Source organism: Rutidosis leptorrhynchoides, chromosome 3 (genome assembly GCF_046630445.1).
Source record: "Rutidosis leptorrhynchoides isolate AG116_Rl617_1_P2 chromosome 3, CSIRO_AGI_Rlap_v1, whole genome shotgun sequence".
Classification (NCBI taxonomy): Eukaryota; Viridiplantae; Streptophyta; class Magnoliopsida; order Asterales; family Asteraceae; genus Rutidosis; species Rutidosis leptorrhynchoides.
The window spans coordinates 480,563,631-480,585,857 of NC_092335.1; the positions used below are offsets into that span (position 1 = coordinate 480,563,631).

The 22,227-nt window shown below is 29.9% G+C and overlaps 1 protein-coding gene across 1 annotated transcript; it reads left to right on the forward strand.

Annotated features, from left to right (window-relative positions):
* Positions 1-13,376: 13,376 nt before the first annotated feature.
* On the forward strand, positions 13,377-17,043 carry LOC139898154 (probable disease resistance protein At5g66900). The gene is made up of 5 exons (XM_071880873.1): positions 13,377-14,176; positions 14,718-15,121; positions 15,203-15,558; positions 15,854-16,068; positions 16,163-17,043. The coding sequence occupies exons 1-5, from the start codon at positions 13,456-13,458 to the stop codon at positions 16,981-16,983; spliced, it is 2,517 nt and encodes an 838-aa protein (XP_071736974.1). The 5' UTR covers positions 13,377-13,455; the 3' UTR covers positions 16,984-17,043.
* Positions 17,044-22,227: the final 5,184 nt, after the last annotated feature.

Sequence of the window (22,227 nt, forward strand, 5' to 3'; positions counted from 1 at the left end):
CTACTTGCTTGACGACCTGAACCCTTATCCGAAAGTGGATTCAATACACTTATTAACAAGATTATAAGAATTAAAGTGTGTAAATGGACCCACTAGCATTACGAGATATCGTTATATATCTGGGTCTGAATGCTTTCTGTTCAGTGGTGGGTTTGTGTCACACCCCCAAATATGGCCTAGGGTATTCGTGACTAATTATATCAAATCACAGTTGTATAAACGAGAACGACTCTATATGAGACGTTTTGAATAAAACATTTATTAATAAAACAGCGGAAGCATTAAAAGTTTTACATCAAATTCAAACTGAAATAATAATAGTAGTCTTAATGTAAAGTAAATGTAATGAAATGAAGACTCCATGTAGCAGCATTCAATTCATCAAGTAGCAGTGATGGCAATCATCTTATTCGTCACCTGAGATAAAACATGCTTAAAGTGTCAACCAAAAAGGTTGAGTGAAGTTCATAGGTTTAACAAAAAGTTTGACCGTTGTTTTAGACCACAAGATTTAGTTTGTAAAGTTGATCTCGAAAGATCGAAAGAAATAGTTATGCCAATTCGTGATATTTAAACTAAACGATAGTATGCCCCATGACAAGTTAGTTCTACTTGTCGGTTTAATTTCATTATCAAGTAATACAAAGACATAGTCAAATGTATCGGGGACGTTACTCCCGATAGGCCTACCCCCAATAACCTAGCATGCCGAGCACTTAAAACTATCACTGTAGGGACTTTAGCCGAACAAAGCCGGGTATAGCATAGTTTAAGCAGTTTGGTACTTGTGTCTAAAGTGTAAAAAGTAAAAAAAAAAACAGCATGTGTCTCACCCCAAAAGTAAGTAAGTTTTGCTAGCAATAAAGAGGGGCTATGAATTCACCTTAAATAGCAGTTGAAGTATTCCACGCAAGAAAGGAAAGTAAAGCAGGTAAGTGACTAGGATATCAACTAGAAGTAGTTCTTCAAGAGAGAAATGAGAGATTAAGGTGTAAGTTTGAAATGAGAAGTGTATGTGGTATTTATAGTTGAAAATGTTAGGTAAAAAAAAATAAAATAATAAAAGTAGTTTGTATTTTTATTAAAAGTAAATCTTAAAAGTTAAAATAAGAAAAAGTAGTTTGTATTTTTATCAAAAATAAATCTTAAAAGTTAAAATAAAAAGTAGTTTGTATTTTTATTAAAAGTAAATCTTAAAAGTTAAAATAAGAAAAAGTAGTTTTTATTTTTATTAAAAGTAAATCTTAAAAGTTAAAATAAGAAAAAGTAGTTTGTATTTTTATTAAAAGTAAATCTTAAAAGTTAAAATAAGAAAAAGTAGTTTGTAATTTTATTAAAAGTAAATCTTAAAAGTTAAAATAAGAAAAAGTAGTTTGTAATTTTATTAAAAGTAAATCTTAAAAGTTAAAATAAGAAAAAGTAGTTTGTATTTTTATTAAAAGTAAATCTTAAAAGTTAAAATAAAAAGTAGTTTGTATTTTTATTAAAAGTAAATTTTAAAAGTTAAAAAAAGAAAAAGTAGTTTGTAATTTTATTAAAAGTAAATCTTAAAAGTTAAAATAAGAAAAAGTAGTTTGTATTTTTATTAAAAGTAAATCTTAAAAGTTAAAATAAAAAGTAGTTTGTATTTTTATTAAAAGTAAATCTTAAAAGTTAAAATAAGAAAAAGTAGTTTGTATTTTTATTAAAAGTAAATCTTAAAAGTTAAAATAAGAAAAAGTAGTTTGTATTTTTATTAAAAGTAAATCTTAAAAGTTAAAATAAGAAAAAGTAGTTTGTATTTTTATTAAAAGTAAATCTTAAAAGTTAAAATAAGAAAAAATAGTTTGTATTTTTATTAAAAGTAAATCTTAAAAGTTAAAATCAGAAAAAGTAGTTTGTATTTTTATTAAAAGTAAATCTTAAAAGAAAAAGTAGTTTGTATTTTTATTAAAAGTAAATCTTAAAAGTTAAAATAAGAAAAAGTAGTTTGTATTTTTTTTAAAAGTAAATCTTAAAAGGTAAAATAAGAAAAAGTAGTTTGTATTTTTATTAAAAGTAAATCTTAAAAGTTAAAATAAGAAAAAGTAGTTTATATTTTTATTAAAAGTAAATCTTAAAAGAAAAAGTAGTTTGTATTTTTATTAAAAGTAAATCTTAAAAGTTAAAAATAAGAAAAAGTAGTTTGTATTTTTATTAAAAGTAAATTTTAAAAGTTAAAATAAGAAAAAGTAGTTTGTATTTTTATTAAAAGTAAATCTTAAAAATTAAAATAAGAAAAAGTAGTTTGTATTTTTATTAAAAGTAAATCTTAAAAGTTAAAATAAGAAAAAGTAGTTTGTATTTTTGTATTTATTTATTAAAAGTAGATATAGTTTTGATTTTTTTTTTATAAAATTCTAAAAAAATCGTTTAATACATTTCTAAGAACATTTAACATTTTATTTCTATATTTGTTTAATTATTAAATACGAATTTTATATAAAAATTATTATTATATTTAGTTTTTATAATTAAAATTAAAATTTATGATTATTACTTTATAGTTTTTATTAGTTTTATAAATGTTATAATATTATTTATTATTTAGTTAATTATATATTCTTTTAACTAAATAACAAAAGTAATATAAATATTATATATATATATATATATATATATATATATATATATATATATATATATATATATATATATATTCATTGATGTAATTATGTTATATTATATAACATAACCTTATTTATAATATTTATAATTATATTATTTATTTTAAGCTTACGTTTATTCGGTCAACGTTAAATTTATTCGTATATAACAACTCTAGGTATTTTAGTAAAATCGGAAGTCGAAAAGTGAGGGTTGTTATAGTACCTACCCGTTAAAAGAAATTTCGTCCCGAAATTTATTTTTTGCCATCAATCGGCGTTGTTCGTACATAGACGAGGATATTTACATTTTATTTGGTCTTCACGTTCCCAGGTATGTTCGGGGCCTTTCGTGAATTCCAACGGATAGAATGTTGTTCTGTTTCATGCATTTAAATCATACAAACCCTAATTTCTTAAAGGTTCTTCTATAAAGTGCATTTTATCATTAATGCGGAGGTTATCTAAAGGATTAATAAGAGTGTCATTTGACTAGGTTATCCTCAAAAGGGATGATGGTGCTATACGGGCATTTTAGTAAACTGAACACATAAAATGTGTTATGAATAGTATTGAGCTTATTTAAAACTTTGAGTGTTTATGCCACAATATTATGGTAGACAAAACAGAGAGTAGTTTATGAAAATTATAGTCATGAATTTTGATAGAGATCATCATTGTTTACAACAAGAATATTGTAATGATGAATATAAGTTGAAAAAATAAAGTTTTATCACTACTAAATAATATGGATAAAACGATTCGATTATAGGAAGCGTATAAGCGAAGCTATTGTAAAAGAGTGAATAAGAAAATTAAATGTTCGCCTTAACTTTTGACGTAGTCACGGTTGATTTCCGGAATTCAAGGGATTAAAGGAAATCTTCGTAATCCATAAGATTTGATTCTCCGATAATTAAGGAATTTGAAATTTTCTTTGATTAAATGCAGTGAATTGCTTCAATTGATGTGTTTGGAATTTTGCTATAAATTAGCTTCTTCCGTTTCATTATCTTCACCACTTCTATACTTTCTTCCTAAATTCATACTTCCAAAAGATTTGCTAATATGCTCAATCCCGTATTGATACTTGTTATTATATTGACCATATATGCAGTCATTCTTCTTTTTCTTTTACTACCAGAGGAATCTGTTTACTTCTACTATGCCCTTGGGGTTATAGTGTTTTTAATTCTCCCGTGTCTTTATGTTGCTATACGCATTGATATCCACGGTTTGTAATCTCGGTATCATTATCGAGCTTTATATTTTCCCTTATATGTCGTAGCTCTTTGCCTTTTTATTCTCTTCTCGACCTCAAGTCAAGCGAATAATGGTCCGGAATTTGTAGGTATGAAGTTTCGAATGAACCTAATGTTCTAAGCGTAATATCACGATTTGATTTGGTAAGTTACCAGAATTACTGAGGATAGAACTATCAAGAATATATTTTCTTGATATGTTCAGAGATTAAGTAGAATGTAAGAGTCGTGTAATATGGCAAATGATGATTATAAAGTCTATGAATCATCATCTTTCATTAAAATTTAGCATGACTTACTGTAATATAATCACGTTGGCCTGACGTCATTACATTATACTAACTCATGCTTCAATTCTCAACACTTCTTCAAAACATTTATAAGTTAAACTTGGATTTTACAGAATATAGAAACTAAAACAGTTTTCCTTTATAAATATATCGCAAAGAGATACTTAATTGCGGACAAGAATCGTTATGAAGATATCTTTAGAAATATAGAGGATATTTATGATGATATTTTGGAATTTCTAAGTTCGAAAGTTGATGAAGAAAAATTTTCCGCAAGCTTTTAACATGACTTCGGAACAAGATATTCTCTAAAGATTTCATCGGATCCAGAATTACTTGGATTCTTTGAATATAAGGTTTGGTCCTTGTATTTGTCCTTGGTCTCCTCCATGGTTAGCTCAATCCATTTTTCAGTTCCAAATTTTTTTTTTGAGCTTTTCCAACGTACCATTCTTTATTATCAAACTTTTGGCCATTAAGACCTTCTACAATTTTGCTGTTCCATATTTGAATCATCGGTTATCAATCCGAGATGGTTTTAAGAAATTTCGTTTTTAGATGATTAAACGCTGATTGTGATCGTCAACGGATCTAATGGTTGATGAATAGGCGTTGTTGATTTCAAAAGTAATGAATGATAATTTCGGTGGGTTGATGTGATAATTCATCATAGAATACGAATGAATATAATTCATGAATGTAGTGATCTTTAGGAAGATAACATCTGCTAAAGCTTTTCTTGGATTCTGATATGTCAGAATATGTAATTGAATTTGTATGCAAAAGGTGAACGGATACATATGTGGATGTAAGTAGTATAGTTACTGATTATTGAATCAGAATTGGAGAATGTACAATGTGACATATTAAAGTGAGATATAAATATTTCTCGGGTTTTACCTACCCGTTAAAATATTTTCACAATTAACAGTTTGTACAAAAGAATTACAATCTTTATGAAGATATACGTTCATATATATATTCTTCAGATGTAATCATGGGTTTAATGAGTTAATATAAGATTAAACTCGTTTGATTTACGGTTGAAACGAGAATAAATAATCTCCAAAACCTTAGAGATTTCATATTTGTCGCGGAATATTTCACTAATGAAGTTATGAATCAATACTTCATCGTTCATTATTGTTGATATACTTCAGTATATGAAGTTGGTGCTCGTGGAATTCTTGTGAAATTCACAAGACATGAATAATGTTTTCTAGAAGGTTTCGAGTATATCGAAAATAAAAGTGTAAAATCAAACATGTATTTGAATAATACACTTGATTTATTATGAAATGGAGCTTATTATGCTAAAGCAGTGATTAACGATTGCTAAGTTATTAACGAAGGATGTACATCATAGCATATTAGTGATATGAATTAACCAAGTAGTACATACTAGTTAAGATTCACACGTAATAGCTTTGTACAAAAAGATTTATTATTGTTCCAAACCATATATATATAAAGTATACATATATAATTCTTCAGGAAGAATGAGTCAATACATCTTAACTCATTATTACTAATATTCTTTGGTATCTATGGGGCATATGATATTGATGTTTGAGGTACTGAGTGTGATGTTGAGGCGTGGGATGCGGATGTTGTTGGTAGTACTGGTGGTGATGATGCTGATGCGGGTATTGCTGCTGTTGGTGTAGTAGGCGTAAGTCTACCTTCTAAAATGTGTATTGTACTTTCCAGAGACGCTATTCTTTCTTCAAGCCTATCACGAAGCTCCCTGACTTCTTCCACTAATCCTACTTGATTAGTAGTCGGGAGTAGGGGTTGAATTACCAACATAATTCTATGCATGCGCTCCTCGAGGCGGAATATTCTGGCAAAGAGTGTGAAAACGGTATTGCGAATTGGTTATCCCGTGAGCGCGGAGGTAAATTTTGTTTGTTGTAGGGTTCACCCTCTTCATTCCTCCATCTAGTGAGTATGTCTCGAACCCATCTCCATCTCCTCCAGAAAGAAATGTAGTCAACCAGTTGAGGCATTTCGGTCACACTGCCTTCAGAGTCTTCAGAATCGCCCTCAGAACTATAGGAACTCGAACTTTGTGCAGGATCCATCTTACACGGCCAGATAAAGGATTTTTCTATATGAAATGATTTTTGGATATCGAATGATATTCTAATTACATAGAATACCTATATATAGTAAAAAGGATCCCGTAGATTACGGAGGGAATTAAGGAAATGTATCAGACAAGGTCTATTGTGATAGATATGATAAGATATGATTTGTCTATACTCCAATAATGGCAGTATGACTTGTCGAGATCATAAAATGATGAGTATGCAATCTAATAATCTTTCGATTAAAGACTTTCAATTCGTACACAGTGATAACCCAGTGACATTTTCCGGTTTGCAAACCGATGCATAAAGGCATAAGGCATATAGGTACGTGATATATAACAGGGAGTTACATATGTTTGAGTGTGAGTAGTAACAAATATAGAAGTTTCAAAAATTATGGATAATATTTCATGTAATACATATGTAATACACAAAACCATGATAGATGACATAGGAATGTCAAGAATTTCAGAAATCATGGTGTCGCATTTAAATGCGGTGGCGTAATTTGGATAGTACTTAGGAAAATTCTTAGATTGGCTTGGCATTCTAAGATAAGTAAAGTTTTTAAAGTATAGTGTAGCATTTAACAGTTAAAGGCAACAATTAAAGGCACTATGGTCAAGGAAAGTTGTAGTCCTACATTGCTAAGGTACCTAATTGTATAAGGCACACATAAAATGCAATCCTGGTTCTCTACAACAACTCTGCTCTGATACCAATCTGTCACACCCCCAAATAGGGCCTAAGGTATTCGTGACTAATTATATCAAATCACAGTTGTATAAACGAGAACGACTCTATATGAGACGTTTTGAATAAAATATTTATTAATAAAACAGCGGAAGCATTAAAAGTTTTACATCAAATTCAAACTGAAATAATAATAGTAGTCTTAATGTAAAGTAAATGTAATGAAATGAAGACTCCATGTAGCAGCATTCAATTCATCAAGTAGCAGTCATGGCAATCATCTTATTCGTCACCTGAGACAAAACATGCTTAAAGTGTCAACCAAAAAGGTTGAGTGAAGTTCATAGGTTTAACAAAAAGTTTGACCATTGTTTTAGACCACAAGATTTAGTTTGTAAAGTTGATCTCGAAAGATCGAAAGAAATAGTTATGCCAATTCGTGATATTTAAACTAAACGATAGTATGCCCCATGACAAGTTAGTTCTACTTGTTGGTTTAATTTCATTATCAAGTAATACAAAGACATAGTCAAATGTATCGGGGACGTTACTCCCGATAGGCCTACCCCCAATAACCTAGCATGCCGAGCACTTAAAAATATCACTGTAGGGACTTTAGCCGAACAAAGCCGGGTATAGCATAGTTTAAGCAGTTTGGTACTTGTGTCTAAAGTGTAAAAAGTAAAAAAAAAAACAGCATGTGTCTCACCCCAAAAGTAAGTACGTTTTGCTAGCAATAAAGAGGGGCTATGAATTCACCTTAAATAGCAGTTGAAGTATTCCACGCAAGAAAGGAAAGTAAAGCAAGTAAGTGACTGGGATATCAACTAGAAGTAGTTCTTCAAGAGAGAAATGAGAGATTAAGGCGTAAGTTTGAAATGAGAAGTGTATGTGGTATTTATAGTTGAAAATGTTAGGTAAAATAAAATAAAATAATAAAAGTAGTTTATATTTTTATTAAAAGTAAATCTTAAAAGTTAAAATAAGAAAAAATAGTTTGTATTTGTATTAAAAGTAAATCTTAAGAGTTAAAATAATAAAAAGTAGTTTGTATTTTTATTAAAAGTAAATCTTAAAAGTTAAAATAAGAAAAAGTAGTTTTTATTTTTATTAAAAGTAAATCTTAAAAGTTAAAATAAAAAGTAGTTTGTATTTTTATTAAAAGTAAATCTTAAAAGTTAAAATAAGAAAAAGTAGTTTGTATTTTTATTAAAAGTAAATCTTAAAAGTTAAAATAAGAAAAAGTAGTTTGTAATTTTATTAAAAGTAAATCGTAAAAGTTAAAATAAGAAAAAGTAGTTTGTAATTTTATTAAAAGTAAATCTTAAAAGTTAAAATAAGAAAAAATAGTTTGTATTTTTATTAAAAGTAAATCTTAAAAGTTAAAATAAAAAGTAGTTTGTAATTTTATTAAAAGTAAATCTTAAAAGTTAAAATAAGAAAAAGTAGTTTGTAATTTTATTAAAAGTAAATCTTAAAAGTTAAAATAAGAAAAAGTAGTTTGTATTTTTATTAAAAGTAAATCTTAAAAGTTAAAATAAAAAGTAGTTTGTATTTTTATTAAAAGTAAATCTTAAAAGTTAAAATAAGAAAAAGTAGTTTGTATTTTTATTAAAAGTAAATCTTAAAAGTTAAAATAAGAAAAAGTAGTTTGTATTTTTATTAAAAGTAAATCTTAAAAGTTAAAATAAGAAAAAGTAGTTTGTATTTTTATTAAAAGTAAATCTTAAAAGTTAAAATAAGACAAAGTAGTTTGTATTTTTATTAAAAGTAAATCTTAAAAGTTAAAATAAGAAAAAATAGTTTGTATTTTTATTAAAAGTAAATCTTAAAAGAAAAAGTAGTTTGTATTTTTATTAAAAGTAAATCTTAAAAGTTAAAATAAGAAAAAATAGTTTGTATTTTTATTAAAAGTAAATCTTAAAAGGTAAAATAAGAAAAAGTAGTTTGTATTTTTATTAAAAGTAAATCTTAAAAGTTAAAATAAGAAAAAGTAGTTTGTATTTTTATTAAAAGTAAATCTTAAAAGAAAAAGTAGTTTGTATTTTTATTAAAAGTAAATCTTAAAAGTTAAAATAAAAAAAAGTAATTTGTATTTTTATTAAAAGTAAATCTTAAAAGTTAAAATAAGAAAAAGTAGTTTGTATTTTTATTAAAAGTAAATCTTAAAAGTTAAAATAAGAAAAAGTAGTTTGTATTTTTGTATTTATTTATTAAAAGTAGATATAGTTTTGATTTTTTTTTATAAAATTCTAAAAAAATCGTTTAATACATTTCTAAGAACATTTAACATTTTATTTCTATATTTGTTTAATTATTAAATACGAATTTTATATAAAAATTATTATTATATTTAGTTTTTATAATTAAAATTAAAATTTATGATTATTACTTTATAGTTTTTATTAGTTTTATAAATGTTATAATATTATTTATTATTTAGTTAAATATATATTCTATTATTCTATTAACTAAATAACAAAAGTAATATAAATATTATATATATATTCATTGTGTAATTATGTTATATTATATAACATAACCTTATTTATAATATTTATAATTATATTATTTATTTTAAGCATACGTTTATTCGGTCAACGTTAAATTTATTCGTATATAACAACTCTAGGTATTTTAGTAAAATCGGAAGTCAAAAAGTGAGGGTTGTTATAGTTTGAGAGATTCGGTCCAAATAATTATGACCCAATTCTTAATGGAGCCCAAGAAGTAATGAGATTGGGTCGACGTGTGAAGAAAAAGGATTGGAAACAGATAAATACGGAATGTATATATTTAAATATAGAACTTAACAGAAAAATAGAGACGGAGCAACGGTTAAGGGTGTTAGCGGGGGAGCGAGAGGTCTCGGGTTCGATCCACGCTTGGGCTGTTCTTTTTATTGGAAATTCATTTTTTGAGGTAGTTACTCTCATTTATTATTATTATTATTATTACTAATAATAAAAAAAAATTAAAAAAAAAACTTGATGAATATAACTATGGATATAATTATAAACATAATGATATGAAGATTATACTTCATTTATTTAATTTGATTATGAAAGGATTATGATTTAGAAGATATAAATATTTGGTTATGAAAATAATTATAATAAGATTATTAATAAGAGTATCATTTTTAGAACTAGTATTATTATCAGTATTATTGATATGATTATTAGTATTAACAATACTTTAATATTATTTTTAACATTATTATTATTATTTTAGTATTATTAACAAATAATTTGATATGAAAATATACTTAATACTTATGATATAACTATATTACTATGAAACATATAATTCATTAAAATAACAAGTATATTATAAAATATATAAACTTGTTCGATTACTATTTGGTGTTTATATATATATATATATATATATATATATATATATATATATACTTGATATAGGTTTGTGAATCCGAGGTTAACTATGAAACATATAATTCATTAAAATAACAAGTATATTATAAAATATATAAACTTGTTCGATTACTATTTGGTGTTAATATATATATATATATATATATATATATACTTGATATAGGTTTGTGAATCCGAGGCCAACCTTGCATTGTCCAGTATCATCGTATGCATATTTTTACTACAAAATATCGTATGGTGAGTTTCATTTGCCTTTTTACCTTTTATATTTTTGGGCTGAGAATACATGCGCAATTTTTATAAATGTTTTACTAAATAGACACAAGTAATCGAAACTACATTATATGGTTGAATGATCGATGCCGAATATGCCCCTTTTTGCTTGGTAACCTAAGAATTAGGGAACATCATTAATTTTGAGAATTAGTACAAGCCTAATTGACGCGAATCTTAAAGATAGATCTATTGGGCCTAACTAACCCATCCAAAGTACCGGATGCTTTAGTACTTCGATGTTATTTTTATCATGTCCGAAGGATTTTTCCGGAATGATAGGGGATATTCTTATATACATCTTGTTAATGTTGGTTACCAGGTGTTCAATCCATATGAATGATTATTTTTGTCTCTATGCATGAGACGTATGTTTATGAGAAATGGAAATATGAATTCTTGTGGTCTATTAAAAATTATGAAATGATTATTTATGATAAACTAATGAACTCACCAACCTTTTGGTTGACACTTTTAAGCATATTTATTCTCAGGTATCAAAGAAATCTTCCGCTGTGCATTTGCTCATCTTAGAGATATTACTTGGAGTCATTCATGACATATTTCAAAATACGTTGCATTCGAGTCGTTGAGTTAATCAAGATTATTATTAAGTCAATTATAGATAGATATATTATGAAATGGTATGCATGCCGTCAACTTTCGATGTAATGAAAGATTGTCTTTTCAAAAACGAATGCAATGTTTGTAAAATGTATCATATAGAGGTCAAGTACATCGCAATGTAATCAACTGTTGTGAATCGTTTATAATCGATATGGACTTCGTCCGGATGGATTAGGACGGGTCTCTACAATAGCAGTGGCGAAGCCACATACACTTGAGCGGTGTCAATTGACACCACTGGAATTTTGTGGAGAGCCTTTATTATACTATATTTAATAGGTACAAGTCTTGTGCATGTTAAGTTTAACCACATTGAATTTGATAAAGACCCCACTGGCAAAAGTGATGGTTAAAACTGAGAAACATCTTTCGTATCGTTATGTCTATCGATTATTAAAGCTTGCTTTGGTTTTACCTGTTGCAACTGCAACGGTCGAGAGGTGCTTTTCGACAATGAAGATTTTAAAATCAGATTTGCGTAATAGAATGAATGATGATTTCCTTAACGATTGTCTACTTGGTGTCATAGAAAGAGATGCATTAGCTAGTGTTACAGATGAAGCAATTATGGAGCGTTTTCTGCGACAGAAATATTTTTGCCATTTAAATTTTTGAGACTTGAAACATTTTGATATTATTGTATGACACCACTCACTCGAATTCCTGCCTCCACCAATAACTGATAGTGATAGTACATTTAAGGTGGTGGATACATTGATAGAGGAGAGACCCTTCGGTTTTGTCAAATTACATGACTCGGATGTCATTAACTTTCGAGAAGTTTAGCTTTTTTAATAACCTTATGAATTAGGTATATCAAATGTCAACTCATGTCGACTGTCATACAGTACATTACTAATATTTTTGTAAAAAAAAAAATACATATTGTTAAAATGTTAAACTATCATTGCAAGATGAAAGAATCATCTAACTTCTTTTTTTTAGCAAACTGATACATTGTGTAGTCAACTTTGGACAAGTTTGATGATATACTAATTACAAGACAATTAGCACAAGCATTGATGTCAATCAATACTTTAACGGACACACAACATTTACCCTCTTTGAGGACCTCATCTTACAACATAATTTGTATCATGTTTTTTCAAAGACGTTATTTTTATCATTAAATATTCATTTTTTTGATGGTATAATCATTCTTGTCACTTATTTTTGGGAGATGATTCGTACACTGCCAAGTTTTAGCCATACACCACTAGTTGTGCTTTAAAGCACTGTACTGTACAACTGTCTAATGCACGTTTAGTGGTGTATGGCAAAAAATGGTGGTGTACGAATCAGCTCCCCTTATTTTTGGCTTACATAAACATTAGTAGGTAATGTACAAAATAATACTTAAAAATATTATTTATCTCATATTAAATTAAATTTTGTGCACATAATTTGTCCATTGAATTACATTTTTAAGAAACAAAAAATTTGTAACCAACTTGTATAACTTAACTTTTATTATTATAATCTTGAGAAATTCGCAGGTTGTAAATTATAATAAAATAATAATTAATAACAATAATAGAAAAGATTAAAAATAAAAATTGTTGTTAGTATTTTACCACAGTTGCAAAACGATAATCGATCGAGATTTTGAAAGAAGTAATCAACAATTCGAGAATTTATCGGAGATTAATCGGATTGTAATTTTTATACATTTAAATAATAAATATTAAAATTATTATATGTGTAAATATGGAGGATAACCATAAATAATTTAACATAATTATTTAAAAATAGTCGATTTTTTGGAGAAAAAAAAATCTAAAATTCTAATTTAAAATTTAAATTCATGTTAAAATGTTGATCAAGTATGTCTTTGACCGACTTTGATCAACAAATCAATTTTAACTCATTAAGCGACGTTTGCAGATTAATTAAACAGATTTTAGAGAATCGAAACTAAATGTTCTAAAAAAAGTAATCAGAGATTAAGCGAGGGATGTTGAGGTTTTTTACAATAGTGTAGTTTACAGTTACTATGATACACACCATTTCAAAAGCAAGACGCGTTGACCATAAGCTCCAATAATTCACCCTTTATTCATTTCCTTGAAGTTTAACCATTTTCATATATATCTTCTAAACCACCGAATCAAATCCATATATACCAAAGGAAATTGTGCTTCACTTTACATCTTTGTAATGTAAATCACTCGAAAATTCATTCTTATTCTCAATTCTCAATGGCTCTGCTTATAGATTCTCTTCTTTCTGATTCCATTTCAAAACTTCTTGAAATTGTAATATTTGTAGCTCAAACTACTGCCAATTTCAAACCTGAATTGGGTCAACTCCAAAACACATTAAAAAGAATAACTCCAATCATTCAAGAAGTCGTAAAACTGAATCGAAAACTCGATCGTACCGAATCTGAATCACAAATGTTCAAAGAAGAAATCCAAGAAGCCGAGAAACTAGTGCGAAAATGTTTGAAAATCAAGAGAAACTTAGTTAAAAAGTTTACTCACTCATTGAAGTTAAAAGATGTTAACAACAAGCTGTTACGGTTTTTTCAGTTAGAAGTGCAGGCAGTTCAGTCACGTGACATCAAACAGGCGCTTGTTGAGTTTAATGATGTACACGAAAAGCTTGATAGTTTATCTATGAATGTTAGGGATTTAGGTCAGACGTTTAGTTCTAATTCTATGTCGATTTCGTACGGAAGAGATCAAACGGGCCAATGTGAATTGGACAGGGGAAGTTTGGGCTGGCAAGTTCCGAATCTTCCAAGCGGTATCGTAGCGTTTGATGAGCCGTTAAAGAAGTTGAAAGATAAGATTCTAGCTGATGATGATGATACTGATGAAGGTTTTGATTATGGTTCGGTTGTTGTTGTTGCGGCTGCTGGTGGATGTGGAAAGACTACCTTGGTAACCAAGTTATGTTATGATCCTGATATTCAAGGTATAATCTCTTCTCACACATTTTCGTTTAGCTACCGTATTGTATTGTATCATATTGTATTGTATTGCTTGTGCAGCTTGTACAGTTAATGGTTTATGTTCTTAATTCAATTAGTGTTATGTTCATCATTGATTAGTATCCTAAAATTGCAAGCTTCATGGCTCTTATTGCAAGTGAAAATTATGGTTTTTAAGGGGTGGCAATTTGGGTTGGGTTTGGTTTGGTTGGTGGTTCGAAATGACTCAATTAATTTTTTTTGGGTATACCTGGGTTGGGTTTCTTACTAATTCCAAGACCATTACCTGCTTTGCCGAGTCATCGCAGGTGAACCTCCATGGCCAGTTGTGTTATTTGACTGCGTACTAACCACCACGAGACCCTCCAGCAACCATTTCACACACATTTAAACTCAACATGATTTGATAAACGGGTTATAAGTTTCAATCCTAACCTAAAAACGAACTGAATAACTCATTTAAGTAAACGGGCCAAATACTTTGGACTTGTGATGCTAATACTAACATACATCACTCCATGACAGAAAAATTTGGGGAGAAAATCTTCTTTGTGACGGTTTCAGAAACACCCAACTTCATGGTAATTGTAAATAATCTCTTTAATCCAATTACCTTTGATCAACCAATTCCATTTCAAAGCGACGAAGATGCAAAACATAAGTTGGGTAACTTTTTACAAGATAAAATATCAAGTCCTGTGCTGATAGTTTTAGATGATGTATGGTCTGATTCATTTATCGAATATTTCCAACCGAAAATCAAAGGATGCAAAATTCTAGTAACATCTAGAACAGCCTTTCCAAAATACGATGTATTTAATTTTGACCCTTTAAGTGATGAGGATGCCACAACTCTTTTTTTACGCTCCGCGTTTACTGAAAGTAAGAAGAGACCTCGAGCTGTTATTGATGATGGTCTCGTGTATCAGGTAATTTTTTTTTTTTGTACCAGGTAACGTTTATATTGTTCTGTCATCGACGAATAACATATTTGTAACAATTGTTTGTAGATGGTGAAACGTTGTAAGAATCACCCGCTTACACTTTCAGTGGTCGGAAGTTCGTTATATGGGAGAGATGAGTCAGCATGGAAATCAATGCTTAAGTCATTATCTCATGGTAGTTCGGTTCTAGATATGAATCTGCGAGTACGTGAACGTTTAGAAAGAAGCTTTAACATCTTAGATGAAGAATTCAAAGAGTATTTTTTGGACTTTGGTTTATTCCCAGAAGATCAAAGGATTCCTGCTAGTGCTCTGTTAGATATGTGGGTACATTTGTATGATCACGATGATGAGGGCAGTCAAACGTTCGACAAGATCGTTGGACTTTCATTCAGACACCTTGTCAATCTTATGGCCACTGGGTACTAAAACTCTCCCCATCTTTTAAGTTTCAACATTATAGCGATAACTATGTTAACTTTGCAAATGATGGTCAATAGGGCTGTCGTTAACATGCATAAGAGCGTTATACATAGTGGTTATATGTTGACTCTAGTGTGTCGGATATTGAATTCTACAATATTTTATGCACGTTAACGACACTCTTATCGGTTGTCGTTAGAAAAATCCTGATAGTAATAACTTTAAATGAACTGAAGACTTTTTTCAGTTTTTATTGTGCATCATCTATTGTTAACATAAGTATCATTTGTTTAGTCTTAGGAAAGATTCTGATGCAACATTTAACTATTGTGACCGTCAATTCGTCAAGCAACACGATTTGTTGAGAGAGCTTGCTATTCACTTGAGTAGCAAAGTACCGATTTCACAAAGGAAAAGATTGATCATAAATGCACGAGAAGCAGACTTGCCCGCATCCGTTATACAAGTTCAAGAACCAATACAAGCCCGTATATTGTCGATTTCCACAGGTTTTGCCTCATTGATCAGAGAAACTTGAATATGTATATCTATATCTAGTGGTATACCAAGTATTTTATTAATCGATTAACATGTTAATTGCAGGAGAGTCATTTTCCTCGCGATGGTGCAACATGAAAGTCCCTAATGCTGAAGTTATGGTGTTGAACTTGATGTCAAAGACCTACACTTTACCGCACTTTTTAAAAGATATGCAAAAGCTAAAGGTTATAAATGTTACAAACTATGGTTTGTACCCAACAGAAATAGAAAACATTCATCTTCTTGGTTGTTTATCCAATCTATCAAGAATTAGGCTTGAGCGTGTTTCGGTTTCTTCATTCAGCACATCTGTTTTAGCATTGGGAAACTTGCAAAAGGTATCGTTCCTAATGTGCAAAATAGGCAATGCTTTTGAGAATCTAAGCTACGAAAACCTTAACGTCTGGCCAAGACTAGTTGAAATCGAAATGGATTATTGTCAAGATTTAGTAGAATTCCCAGTGACGTTGTGTAGCAGTGTCTACCTTAAGACTTTGAGCATCACCAACTGCAACGAAATGTATGTACTACCAAACGAACTTGGTAACTTGATTAATCTGGAAACATTGCGTCTTCGTTCTTGTACGAAGGTAGAAAAGTTGCCTGAATCGGTCACAGGACTCGAAAAACTAAGCGTCATTGATATTTCAGACTGTTTAAGCTTACAAGAGTTGCCAGAAGAGATGGGGAAGCTACAAGGTCTGCGAACGATTTACATGAAGGGTTGTACAGGCATATATGAACTGCCATCATCTGTAAGGGATCTATGTCATACACAAGTGGTATGCAACGAAGAAATATCTTATCAATGGGTCGAACTCGATAATGTAGAGATTAGTTTGGTCGAAGAAGATAGATTAGAAACTTTTATGCGAATCATCTAATACTGGCGATTGGTCGTTAGACTGGAACTTCTCCTTGCAGCTACAATGTAACTATGGTTACTATATACTCTGTAAACCGCATTTGTCATTGTAGGTGGTTGTTCTTTCGAGCGGATTTGAAAATAATTTGATTGTTTATAGTTAAATTTTCAAAATCAAGACAACAAACTGATGTGTTTGTTTTGGTGTTGAGTTTTTTGCAATATATATGACAAAGTGATAAAAAGAACACTTATATCTTCATAATATAACTAGTTTTATGAGCTCATGCGTTGCACGACACATGTATTATACAGTTTTCAATAAAGTTAGTATTATATAGTGATATAACTGGTTTTAGTTTTATGAGCTCATACGTTCCACGACACTTGTATAAATTAGTTTTCGATAACGCTAGTATTGATACTGAGCAAATATATAAAATTTATATTTATATAATTAATACAATTATAATGAAAGAAAAAAGACCTTCATTATTGATAACATTAGCATCGAAAATATTAGTATTAAAACCATTTGTATCCTACGTTTTATTATCATACAAATTTTATTATCATACAAATTTGAATTTGAATATGCAAAATGCATAAATTGCACTACAAACTACAAAGATTAGTCAATACCAACTAATTAACATATTTACAAATTTACTATTTGACCCATACAAAATACCATTAGCACAAGACAGATAAGACAGACATTTAACTGTAAATTAAGTCAGCAAACAGAAAAAAAAAAATACGGAATAATATGTACACTCCCTTAGACCAGAGATAACGGGGCGTTTGTGGCCTCATTCACGCCTCGCTAGCAAGACAAACGCCTGTAATGGGGCGTTTGTGGGTAAATCGATGTGTGGCGTTGGTGTTTCAAACACGCCAATATGAGGGGCTTTTGTAGATAATGTGCTGGGTTTTATTTGGAGTAATTTTTATTGATTTTCAAATGAAAAGAATTGTGGGAGGAGTGAAATTTGGGCAAAAAAAAAAAAGTGGAAAAACTGGCAACTGGTATACAACGGTTGATGAAGAATTAGGGATGTCATCGGGTCCGGTTTGGGTAATCCCGGATCCGAACCTGATTGAGAAACCCCGCCGCAAACCCGGCCCAAAACCCATCGGGTCCCCATTTAGTTACATACTATCGGGTTTCGGGTTTCTCCACGGGTAAACGGGTATACCCGATTAGTCATTCTGTATCTATTTTTCAATAAGTTACCAAATCAAAATATCGAAAAATAACTTAACTACTTCATGTTTAAAGTATTATAAAATACCACATACAAAAAGTTAATTGAAAAGTTTCTAAAATACTCTAATACACAAAGTATATATAAAATATCACATCTCGAAAACTTGTTATATATGATTATATTAAATAAAATTACACTCGTTTTCAAAACAAATAAGAGAAATCTTTCATACATTAACAATATAATACTAATACTAATATTTTACATAAAAATTATTATTAAATTTCCTCGGGCCGAGTATATGGGTATGCGGGTCCGGTATACAGGTCGGGTAAACGGGTTTGTATCCAAAACCATACCCGAACCCGAACCCGAACCCGGATTTTTTTCGTAACCATCCTCATACCCGGCACATGACCCGACGGACTCGGGTCAGACCCGACTCAATTATAACGGTTTCGGGTTTCCCCATCGGGTACGGGTCATTTTACCATCCCTAGATGAAGTAGAAGATGGCGGTTTTTTGATTTTACACTTAATACCCTTAGAATATGTTGCAGTCTACAAAAAATACGCAGGTTAGTAAAACATTTTAGTTAACCCCCTTATTTTTTTAATTTTTTTTTGAATATATGTTATTAAAGTACTCCGTATACAGTGTATTTTATATTTTATTTCTTTTTACTTTATTTACAGTATATTTTTAATGCAATAATAAATTAAAAATATATAAAAATTAAATATTATTAATAAAAAATCAAAACTAAATGCTACGTCAACGTCAACCTTTCCAACAAACACCCCCATTACAACTCTCCCATTTTCCTGTCATGATCATGTCAGCGTCAATACCCAATAAATACCCCTCTTCAACTCCACTTAGACATCAACATTATCCATGGTCTTAATGTGTATGGCCATCTATTTATGTCTTGTATTTTCTCCTAATATATAATTTCCACATGTGCAGCCTTAGCTTGAACAAAAAAAAAAAAAAAATCAAGTTCAATTATGCTTACATTGTGGTGAATGATAGCATCACGGTGTTTCTAAGAAAAACTGGGTAAAGGTTACCTTACAGCCATGGTACAACCTTCAGATATATGAGCGAAGTCAGGATTTACAGATACGGGTGGCTTACTTAATAATGAAATTATTAATTAAAAAATTTGAATCTTGAGAGAGGCTTACAAATTATTTGTGCATAATATTATTACCCCTTTTCTACGACCTTGTTTGGATATTATGTTGACATAACATTCAAGGATACTGTTAAAAGATAGAAATAGACATCTTTCTTAAACACCTTAGAAAGTAGTTTGACTACATACCTAGAATAGTATTCACTTTTGTATATAACTATATATACACCCCATGTGTTAATGAATAAGATGAGAAATCAGTAGGAGTTGGCATGTGCATGCTAATAAATTTCGTTTTTACACGGGGAAGAAAGGTGTTATGAAGGGCGCGAGTAAGAGGAAAGGTAAAGAAAAGAAAAAGAATGTAAAGGACGGGGAGCTTTGTTTGCATGATCCGTGTGACGGGGACGAGATCGAAGGGGCGGTTCAAGGGAGGTCAAATGAGGATAAAACTTTTCAAAGTGTTATAGGGAAGCGTATTGGAGCGGGGGCGGGAGAGGAGTTTGTTGGTGTCGGCTTCTTTGACCAATTTAGAAATGGAGGTTTGAACTCGGATGAGATTGGGATCGAGTCTACTTTTTCATTTAAGGCGAATGCGGAAGACAGCATCAACAATTCAAAATGTGGTACTTGATTAGCTTTTATTGTTGGTGCGTTGTTTGGTTAACGTTTAGGTCCTTTGTTTGTGGTCGTGATCTTTTGTGTTGTCTTGTTCACGTAAAGACTCTGTTTTAGTTAGTGTCTCGTTTTTTGTCTTCGTTAGAGTAGTTTTCTGTCGTCGAGCCTCTTTTGTATTCGATCCTTTGTATCTTTGTTTTCTAGTCTCCTTTTTGGAGATTAGAATTATATATATAGTTTTTGTTTCTTTGTCAAAAAAAAAAAAAAAAAAAAAAAAAAAAAAAAAAAAAAATCTTTTTGTAATTTTAATTATTATTAATAATTATTATGGCCTATACTTTGCAAGCAAGACTTATTTACTAATATGCATGAACAAAGCATGAGAATAAGTAGAGAATTTTGATTAAGAAATTCTGGTGCAACTTACAAGCTTACATTAATGTAGTATTTATACTAAAAATTGGCCATCCATATTTGACATTTCAACATCCATTTATGACTTTATGTATATTTATATTATATTATAACACTCACCCTTGGATGAAAATTTTATTAAAGAGCAACTAGTACTGTCTCGTTAAAAACCTTGCTAAAGAAAAACCCAGTGGGATAAAAACTTTAGTCAAGGGAAAAAGAGTGCAGTATAGAATTGACTCCCCCTCAAGTAGACATCGCTGAGTCGTCACATCTTTTGAACTTGCCTCATGCCAATATTGTGAACGTGTGTTCTGAAAATAGCGGTTGACAGTGCTTTGATATAAAGATCAGAGAGTTGTTGATTGAACGTATCTCATTTTAATCTGGTTGTCTTTTACGAGATCTTGAGTATATGAGAAGAATCTGAGGTTTTCATCTGAAACTGTATCATCTAAATCTTTTATGTACAAGTTTAGCCCCTGTGATTTGTCTACAGTCTCCTTCATGGTTTGCTCAAACCCTTTTTTCAATTCCCATTCCCTTTTAGTCTTTTCTGAGCCTTACCAACATACCATTCTTTTCCATCAAACTTATGACCGTTAAGACCGTCTATGACTTTGGCGCCTCGTCAGCATTTATATTTTGTTCTGTCACTTTTGATACTCTTCTTTCATTTATAATATGCAAGCTGCATTATCTTCATATATAGTTGTTGGTGAAGATAGTTGTTGGTTTTTTATAGCGTTCTAGTCCACAAGAATCAATAATGATTTGTGTCATTGATCTCAACAAACACATTTCCGAGTAGTTTCATATAATGCAATCACTTCGTCATGATTTGATGATGTTGCAACAAGTGTTTGTTTTAAGAACGCCATGATTTTGTGGTACCTCCATTTAGGAATACATATCCAGTTTGAGATTTAGCTTTATGTGAATCAGATAAATCACCTGCATCTGCATAACCAACCAAATCTTGTTTTGATTCGTTAGAATAAAATAATCCTAAATTAGTAGTTCCTCGAAGGTATCGAAATATGTGTTTGATCTCATTCCAGTGTCTTTTGGTAGGAGCTGAGCTGAACCTTGCCAACAAATTAACTGCAAAAGAAATGTCAGGTCTTGTATAATTTGTAAGATACATAAGAGCTCCAATTGCATTAAGATATGGTACTTTTGGTCCTAGGATATCTTCATGATCTTCACATGGACGAAATGGATCAGTGTCAACATTAAGTAATCTAACAACCATAGGAGTACTTAATGGTTTTGCCTTGTCCATATTGAAACATTTTAAAATCTTTTCTGTATAAGTCGTTTGATGTACAAGTAAACCATTAGGCATATGCTCAATCTGCAAACCAAGGCAATACTTGGTTTTTCCGAGATCTTTCATTTCAAATTCATTCTTTAGAAATTGAATGGCTTCATGCATCTCTTTATTTGTACCTATGATGTTAAGATAATTTACATAAACGGCTATGATCACATATCCGGATGTTGTTTTCTTAATAAGAACACATGTTCAAATAAGATTATTTGTATACCTTTTTTCTTATTAAGTAATCACTTAATTAGTTATACTATTGTATCAACCTATATAAAAATCTTTGTGACTCAATGAAATACATTTCTTTAGGTTTTGCATTAGATGCTTCTGATACCTTAAACCCTTCATGGATATTCATGTATATATCACTATCAAGTGATTCATTTAAATAAGTAGTAATAACATCCATGAGATGCATTTCTAATTTTTTTTAGAAACTGTTAGGCTGATTAAGTATCTAAAAGTAATTGCATCCATAACAGGAGAATAAGTTTTCCTCATAATCTATTCATGGTCTTTGAGAGAAATCTTGAGTTACAAGTCTA